This window comes from Nesoenas mayeri (genome assembly GCF_963082525.1).
Source record: "Nesoenas mayeri genome assembly, chromosome: Z".
NCBI lineage: Eukaryota > Metazoa > Chordata > Aves > Columbiformes > Columbidae > Nesoenas > Nesoenas mayeri.
Genome location: NC_137542.1, coordinates 73486899 through 73496682, shown reverse-complemented (window position 1 = coordinate 73496682; position 9784 = coordinate 73486899). Strand labels below are relative to the sequence as shown.

The following is a 9784-nucleotide window of genomic DNA, read 5'->3' as shown; positions in this document are numbered from 1 at the left end:
CATTTCACTGTCTGTGGCTGATGGAGGATGGGAGCTCATAACCTGCAGCAGGGCAGTTAAAATAATCAATGAGTGCGTGTTCAATCCCCAGAAAGAAGACTAGGCCGGGGGGGGGGTATGCGGGGGGGGGGGGGGAGGAAGAGGGGGCGGAGGGAGGGAGAGAGAAAGAGAGAGGGAGGGTGTGGTGGTTCGGGAGGGGGGATGGGAGGTGGGAAAGATGCTGATTTCAGCCCTGTAGCGTCAGGATTGCGTCAATTTGGGTTTAAACCACGTCTTCAGTCTCAGAGCAGAGCTACTCAGAAGAGCCAAAACAGGAAGGGGGTTGCAAATCAGTGTGCAAAGGGGAGGACTGAAGCTTCCCCTCCCCCGTCTCATTTAGACCCTTCGCAGCTTTCTCCTCTACTTCCCCACTGCTTGTGTCTCTGGGTTTTGTTTTATTTTTTTCAGTTGTTTTCTTTTTTAAAAAACAAACAAACAAACAAACAAACCCAAAAAACAACGCTGGAAAAGCCGGTTGCCCAGGCAGTGTGAGAGTGGAGAGCCGAGGGACAGCAAGACAGAGTGTTCGGCTCCCCGGGCAGGTGTCTTGTCACCCGGGGAGGCGGCTCCCGCTCCCCGGACTGCGGCTCAAGCACCGCGGACAGCGACTCCAGCACCGCGGACAGCGCACGCCGCCAACATGGCTCCGATCGCGGCCAGCCGGCAGCAGTTTGGTAAGCGCATCCCTGCCCCAATTCCCCACTCGCGGGTCTGGGGGCTGCTCCCCTCCCCGGGAGAGGTGCAGGTAGGGAGCCTCTGCTCAGCCACCCTGCGCCTGCCGGCATGCAGCTTGTTGGGAGGAACCTGATGCCTCCCCCCACCCCCCCCGCCACAGTTCTCTTCGATCTCAGAAGTTGTGTGAATTTGCTTTCTGTCCTTTCTTTCTCTTTCTTCCTCTCTAACTCTCCTGCCCCTCCCCACCCCCCTATACCCTGACCTCAATTCGGTAAAGCAACAGGAGAGATGGAGAGCTTTGTGTGGGTGCATTTTCAAATGAGAGAGGTTTGGGGTTGTTTTCTCTGTCTTGGTTAAAGTAGTGTGGCTTCAGAGTTAAATGATATAAATGCATCCTGTGCCACAGAGAAAATCTTTATTCAAACCATTATTGAAACAATTATAATTCCTTTTTTCCTGCTGTAGAGAAAGGCTTGTCAACATAACTTTAAGTGAAACCTCGCCTTGTAAAGGATATTGCCAGGAAGGTGGAAATACAAGATCCCAGTGTTTTTACCATAACTGCTGCATCTTGATCTGTTTGGGTTCATTGAGAATAGCAATGATAATAATGAACTTTTCAGTTTTGTCATTTCTATGCACTGGATATAGGTTGATTAACTGTGATACTGGAAGTTTCAGAAACAGTCATAAACAAGTACTCACAAAATGAATATGTAAATAGCTTTATTCAGAAAAGTAGTAAGTAGAAATATTTCTGAACTTTGCTTTACAAATATTGACTCTATCCTAGATTATGTTTGCTTTAGAAGTGGTTTAATTCAAGGATCTTTTTACTGACTTCAATGAAGTGACTCCAGATTTATAACACGTAACTGAAATAATAACTTCTCCCAGAATTAATAGAGGATGTTTCCTATTTATTTACCACCTTGGATGTTAACTAATTGGTTTACATTATGATAACAGCAAGAAATTCAGGTTACAACATAATTAGTTGTAAACATAAAACCATTTTAGTTACCATTTCGTCTTCTTTCCTGCCCCACCCATTTGATGTTTCTAACCACACTTATGACATCATGCTTATCTAATTACTTTTTTAGGAAAGTTACTTAATATTTTAAATACCAAATTGATTCTACCACTGCTTTCAGTAGTTGTAGAATTAAAATACAGCATAATGTTCATTACTATAAAAAAGTCTGTCATCTCATAACAAATTATTGTAGACGCGAAAATAATTCTTAAGAGCTATTAAAGTATTCTGATAAGTTTTCAACCACTTCTTCCTTTCTATCTTTATACTATGTATCTTTAAATTTCTGCAGCCCAGGGAATTCCTGGACTCAGAATCATGTGCTAACTTAGAAAAAAATACTTTCTAGTTATGTATATAAATTTCAGTCATTTCATTAAGTTCTTACAACTAAGTACGTAGATTGTTACAGCTTGTAGACAAAGGAAAAGTGACATGAACACTGTTAGAAGAAATTAATAACTAGGCTTGATTATTTCTGTGCTGGAACATTATGTCCTACTTTGCTGTGATAGCATTGTGCATTTTTTTAATCATCTACCTAAAAATCAGCATGTCTATCTGCCCAGCATTTACCTGCGGGAAGCTGATTTAATAATACATAGAGGGAGATATGTTTGCTTTTCTCACACAGAATGATTTGATAATAATTTGTGAGAGAACGAGAACTGTTACACAATTGTCTTTATTCATAAAGAATGGCATCCATTGATATTCTACTCGTCTTCTACTGTTGCAGGGAATAAAGATTAAGTTCTGATTCTTATATTATGGGATGTTTAAACTCACTTAGTAATGTTACTTATGGGCAAAATTGGATTTCCAACTAGTTGTGCTCATTTGCTCCTTTTATGCATACTTTGAAGGGCTAATGATACTTTATATGTGACTAGTGTATCCACATAACAACTGAGGATATAGCACTCCATTTTCTATTTATTTTGTTGGAGTATAGAATTCATATTGAGGTAGAAGACAATCACATTTTAACATTTTTCTTATGTACTCCTAAAAAGCAGCAACCCTTCCCGTAAACTCTCTATAGCTTTGATTCACAGTGTCTTAAATGCAAAGCATAATGGTTATCAATGACACACCTAATTGTGTTTTCAGCTTTGGACTCAGATGTGACTGCTTAATGTCACATTCATCTGGAAAATACACTGGGCATATAATTATTCTAAATTTTCTTCATAGACTTCCTCTTACAAACTATTGAAAATCTCATTGAAAAAGTTGAGTGTTATAACCTCCAATTAAACTCAGTTCTTTCAAGAGATACCTCCAGGCAACTACGGGAACAGACCATAAAAATATGATTTAATTGAGGGTACAAAGTATTCTGGAAACAGTTTGAAAAGCAGATGATGTATCTGTAAGTAATGTATAATTCAGAACCTGTTTTATCTAACCAACAAAGCATCATAAATTCAAAGCTGAAATGTTTTGAGGGCCAGTATTACTCACAGACATATAAACTCAGAAAATACACACAGAGGGATGAGATAGTCAAGCAGTTACTAATGGTTATTACTATTAGGATGGGAATAGTATTTTCCTACCGAACACTCTGTGTATGGAAAAATACTAACATGGCAAGCATTCCTTAGTATGCCAGCAGGTGGCGAGCAATATGTACAATGCAAAGCACTTTCAGTCTGTTGATTCTGCTGCTTTTAACCATCTTGTATCGGTTTCTTTTACTAAATTTTTACTTTATTAAATATCACACAGAGTCTAAGGAACTGCTGCTTATTTGCTTGTTGCTATTTATTTGATTTGCAGATGAAATTCCTACAGTGGTTGGGATTTTTAGTGCATTTGGCCTTGTCTTCTCTGTCTCTCTTTTTGCTTGGATCTGCTGCCAACGTAAATCTTCCAAATCCAATAAGACCCCTCCATATAAGTTCGTCCATGTTCTGAAGGGGGTTGATATTTACCCTGAGAATCTCAACAGTAAGAAGAAGTTTGGAGCAGATGAAAAAAGTGAAGCAAAGAATAAATCAGCAATGCCAAAGAATTCTCTCCATCTTGATCTGGAGAAGAGAGATTTAAATGGCAACTTCCCCAAAACAACCTCTAAAATCCAGAGCTCTCCAGATCTTGAAAATTCGTCTCCTAAGCACTTTGCAGAAAGGAAGAAAGATTCAGTATCCCCTGATAGTTTAAAATCCATCACTTCCCTGTCATCTGAAGAAAAACAAGACAAGCTAGGAACTCTCTTTTTCTCCTTAGAGTACAACTTTGAGAAAAAGGCATTTGTAGTGAACATCAAAGAAGCACGTGGACTGCCAGCAATGGATGAACAGTCAATGACTTCTGATCCCTACATCAAAATGACAATCCTGCCTGAGAAAAAGCACAAGGTGAAAACCAGAGTGCTGAGAAAAACCTTAGATCCAGCTTTCGATGAGACCTTCACATTTTATGGGATCCCCTATAGCCAAATTCAAGACTTAACACTTCACTTTATGATCCTGAGCTTTGACAGGTTTTCCAGAGATGACGTCATTGGAGAAGTCCTCATTCCCCTCGCAGGAATTGAACTGTCAGAAGGAAAGCTGCTAATGGACCGAGAGATCATCAAAAGAAATGTTAGGGTAACTTATTTTTTATTTAAACTTTAAAAGTGTTGTGGTAGAGTTAGTTATTATTCTTGTGTAATGCTGTTATCATATTGGAAAGTTGCTCATCATGCAAGTCATTGAGGTGCTTTCATAACGGAAGTATGAGGAAGCAATTACACAAATGTAATAAATGAACATTACAATGAGCATGTTGTGAGAAATTGCTAATATCCTAAACTCTACTTGCTTATTCAGCTGGTCCAGCAGGTTTGAGTGGACCCATTTACGTTAGGTTGAGAGGCCTCAATCCCCATTAATTTGCTCTAAAAGGAAAGATTGCAAAGATTTATATGTTGTTCCTCTTCTCCTCCCTCCCATTTCCTGTTTGAAATAATTATTTCTTAAAGATTTTTGAAGTCAATGTAAATCTTTCACTTCAACTACAGGGGTTTTATAGTAGATTCTTAAAGAATGAAGGTAGTCTTTATTTGGGAAATTGGAACCTGCTATAGACCTTATTGTTGATGCCATAGTGTATTCTTTCACTTCAGGGCTGTTACTACATTCTCCACCAAGAATTGTGAGACAGACTGCAGCTCTACTAAGGATATTAAGACACAAGGGAAAAGCCAAAGATTTACTGAAGCTAATGGCAAAATATACTGACTTCACTGGGATAAAAATATTTCATAACATGATATCTCATTTCAGAACTTAAAGATAAGTTGCAACCATCACAGCTGAAACACAGAGATGCACATGCAACACACACACATCTCTTTATCTCTGCTAAAGAAGTGGAATGTGATTGTTTTCAAAGAGCAAGCCTGCTGCCAAATCAAATAAATGTCTATCAGACAACATACTTACAACTAATACTGTTATTTTGCAGTTCTGTTGTTATCTTATGACTATAATTAAGACACTGACATTTTGTTGGTAACTTACTGGGTTTTCTGGTATATAAGGCATTATTTTTGCTTGTTTCCCTTGCCTTCTTCCTTTCTGTGAAATAAACTATCCTGCAAATTCAAATCTAATAATCATAGAAAAAGTCTTTGATCTCATATTAATTTCATGTATATGATACCATTTTAGAAGGTATCAGGAATGAGATTTCACTAACTGTTTGAATCCTTCCTTCTTAAAAACAATTTACTGAAGATTTATTTTAGACTTTATTAGATTATCTTTTTTTTCCAAAATGTCTTTTCAGAATGTAGTTTTGCTTAAGATATTTGCTGTTCACCAAGACTTTTTTCTCAAGGTGCAGGATTTCATTTCTAATCTCTGAAGTCAGTGATGTCATCTCAACCTATATTTTCAGTTATTTATTATTTATTCCTGTTAAATCTAGTAACCAATCAAAAGAAGAGCTATATAACTACTGTAGAAGGAATTATATTTGTTATGTAAAGCAGTATAGCTCCATAAGCTATACCATTTTACACCATTTCAAAATATACAGCTATGTGACAGCTCATAAATCTGCTTAATTTTGATTTAAAGTTTGGCCAATGTAATTGTTTATAAGTAGATTATTTTATTTATTTATTTATTTATTTTATTTATTTTTTTTCCCCATTCGTTTCCTCAGAAATCATCTGGACGTGGAGAATTACTGATCTCTCTCTGTTATCAGTCTACAACAAACACCCTCACTGTGGTTGTTTTAAAAGCCAGGCATCTACCTAAATCTGATGTGTCAGGATTATCAGGTAATGGTTTTGCTACTGAATATGCCCAGAGATTATAAAACAAACAGACAGAAGACAGCTAAAATGTGCATTTCAAAGACTAAAAGTAGCCCATAAATGCAGAAATGATGTGTCTATTATTTGTAGCCTATTCATTTTATTAATGTCTAGGTCAGTTCTTTTTTTTTACAGGGTATGTATTTTACAAGTTTGTTCTTCAATCATGTTAAAAATCCTTTACATCTGTTAGCAGTGGAAACCAAAGAGTTTTGTGATTGTCTTGAACAGAACCCATCTGCCATAAGTATGAAATGTTGTTTGTAGATAATAAAATCTTTTGTTTATGACAAAAATAAGTTTATTTGTGGAAGATGAGTACTGAGTGAGATCATCATATGGTTTATTTCAGCTTAGCACCAAGAAAAGCCATCAGTTACACGTGCGCTGAACTTGGACCACTGAGTACTAAAGTTTCTTTGGCAAGGTGAAAAGGTGAACTTTGCCAGTTCTGGAAGCAGGCTGTAACACAACACACAGCTTTATCATGAGCTGTGCTTGGGGTGCACTAAGAAGGAACAGTTTCTGCACTCCCTTCTCTTGGTCTTGTGCTGTTTTACATTCAGTGGAACCTTCTTTGAAGCCAACACTAGAACTGCACATTAATGCTAGGTAACATAATAACAGAATAAAAATTAATGTCCGATATACTAGGGATAAGACAACAAAGGACTATATAAACAGTAGCACATCTTACTCTTGACTCTTTATAGGACTGATATTCTTCCATTTTACAGGACTTTTTTGAAAGAAGCAGAAAATAAAGTAGTTTTGGGAACTGATTCGTAATTACTACAGCCAATACTATAGTCTTTTTACTTCTCATACCAAGAAACACTGCAATTTACCTAGAAAGTTAGCCCATCCTGGATCCAATAAAATAAAGCTATAGATAAATCCAATTAACATAGTGATGTTTAATTGAAATCTTCCTGATATCATTTTTGTTCATGTATGACAAGGAAAAAACATACAAATGCAGCCCAATATTTTACTCCACAATGAGAGATCATATGTACTTTTCATAATCAACCCCAAAGTTACACCAGATATCAGAGATTTCATGAAGACATCATGACAGGAAGCTGATCTCAACAGACCAAGTCTGATTGAGTTAATTCAGTGGGAAAATAACTTGAAAACAAAAGCCCTCCTAGTCTCATCAACCACTTGGACCCTATAGCGCATCCAAACTACACATTTGTTTACATCTTCTGAGTGAAGCTATGAATGCCATTTGTTATTTCTGAGAGATACAGGCAGTCATGCTACACTTGGACATCTAGTTAATTCAGATAGTTCTTCATTATTTGCTGTTCATCAGCAAGGCCAGGTTCAACAGATATTTGAGTGTCAGAAAGATACTCTACTCATGGCAGTCCTTACTTCTTCTGTGACCTTCCTCTCAGTCCAACATAAATCTTGGACAAGGATGAGTATTAAATGGTGTTTCCATGGGGTCAGCTAAACAACTGCATAACTCATTCTCCTTGGGAAGACGGGAAATTTTTACTGAGAAGCTATTCTATTTCCACAGCCTCCTTGGTTTCCTTGATCCCTGCTCTTGAGGTCTCTTAAGGGACCTAATAAAATCAAACAGAACATTCTAGCCTTATCTAGCTAGATGACCAGAAATAACAGTCAGAAAACATCCTTTAAGCAGAAATGAACAACAGCAAAAATCCACTGATGAATATTGATTTTGACATTTTTTAATGCTCAGTGGCATATATTCATTTTGAAGACAATGAACATTTAAATTACAATAAAACTTATTTTTAAAATGTTTATTATGGTGATAGAATATGAAAGTGATAGATGTATTCTATCACTCCTTACTTCTGTTAAACTACTGTTGATTCAAGAAAACAAAAACCTTTTAATCATCTGATCATTTAAGTTTGATAAATTTGACATAGCATTTCTAAATATGGTTCAGTTTTAATTTCATTTTTTTTTTAAAAAGTATTCAATTATTCTTGATATTTATGAGCTGATGGTTTACATAGACTACCTTGTTCAACTGGGTTCAGTAGAAACGGATTTGTGCTTCATTTTCACTCCACTAGAATTTGCAAAGAGGCCCACATTTTCACTGAAATAAATGCCAAGATACTTGGAAGGAATTATTTTAAAGCATTTTCTAGAATTCTTTTGAAGGAAGAAATATAGCCATTGTTGAAGACAATAGTAAAGGAATCTTGCAACATTTAAATAATTATGAGGAATGCAAACGTGCAAAGTTGGTTGACAGCTACAAATATGGACATTTTCCCTTCCCTTCTTCAATAGTATTACAGAACAGACATAGAGTCAAGTATATATCCTAACAGTAAACATACCTTTATGTCTAAATTTAGTGCTACATTTGTTCAATAAAAATTGATGGAAGAAATGTAATGAAGCTACTTGACTTTCATATGACAACAACAGACATAGATTGCATCCATTCATTCATTCTGTCAGCATGAGCCGCTTCCTCCCTTTCTGAAGCTTTTCTTTGCATGAGTCTTATTAGCACTAATTATTATCTCCTACAGATAGAGTGTATGAAAATAAGATTTCTGTTTACATCTACGTAGTGATACATTTTTATCAGAATCCATTATAATTTTGTGTATTTAAACACCACCTTTGCGTGTAGTAAAGATGTTCTTAGGGTTAATGGAATACAGAGTAGAATTTACCTCATGAAGGAAACGTTTGTATTTGGTCAGATGAATCATGCCCCAAACTTCACTGAGTATTTTGGTTACATCTTCAGTGACCATGAAAGGAGATTGAAGGGACTAATTCAGATGTAAACACAAAAATTGGATGAGATTAATCACGTTTAATAACTTGAAAAATAACATCATTGTGGTGTAATTATGTGGGTGAGTGATAAAATTTACCTTTAACAAGAACAAGGAATTTCTGAATGACACTGCTGAAAAGCTGATCTGTGCTCTCTCTTTTCATTGCAGACCCTTATGTCAAAGTGAATTTGTATCATGCTAAGAAGAGAATTTCTAAAAAGAAAACACACGTGAAGAAATGCACTCCCAATGCAGTGTTCAATGAATTATTTGTCTTTGATATTCCTTGTGAGAGCCTTGATGATATCAGCATTGAATTTTTGGTTTTAGATTCAGATAGGGGGTCAAGGAATGAGGTCATTGGCCGGTTAATCTTGGGATCGTCAGCAGAAGGAACAGGTGGAGAGCACTGGAAAGAAATCTGTGAATATCCTAGGAGACAAATTGCCAAATGGCATATGTTGTGTGATGGTTAGTAGCTTAGAGAGGGGTTGGAACTTGAAAAACTATACTTGTTCCCACAGGCAAGAAGCAGTTTTCTTTCTTTGCTATGTATAATTACAGGCTTGTAACTACAACACTTTTGTTTTGTTTTGTTTTGTTTTGTTTTGTTTTGTTTTGTTTTGTTTTGTTTTGTTTTGTTTTTTTTGGGGGGGGGCGAGTGAATAAAAACTGGATTGAGTTATCAGAACAGAAGGTAACAAATTTTCAGAGCAAATAAAATTATTTATATTTCATTAGACTTTAAAAAACTTGGATCAGAATCTTATTCTTCTGGAGTTTAAATAGTCTGAAACTACTGAAGCAGTATAAACATCAAAAAAATGAACTATATTTCATGAAAAAGTCACTAGAAACCTTATTAGTACTGTTACACAGAAGAAGATAACCTAACTAAAATATGTTGTTAGA

The 9784-nt window shown here is 36.4% G+C and overlaps 1 protein-coding gene across 1 annotated transcript; it reads left to right on the top strand.

The window, feature by feature from the left end:
• Positions 1–679: 679 nt before the first annotated feature.
• On the top strand, positions 680–9515 carry SYT4 (synaptotagmin 4; the record flags this gene model as incomplete). The annotated part of the gene is made up of 4 exons (XM_080363029.1): positions 680–713; positions 3539–4353; positions 5918–6038; positions 9041–9515. 4 exons carry the CDS (start codon positions 680–682, stop codon positions 9346–9348), a joined length of 1278 nt encoding a protein of 425 aa, XP_080219155.1. The 3' UTR covers positions 9349–9515.
• Positions 9516–9784: the final 269 nt, after the last annotated feature.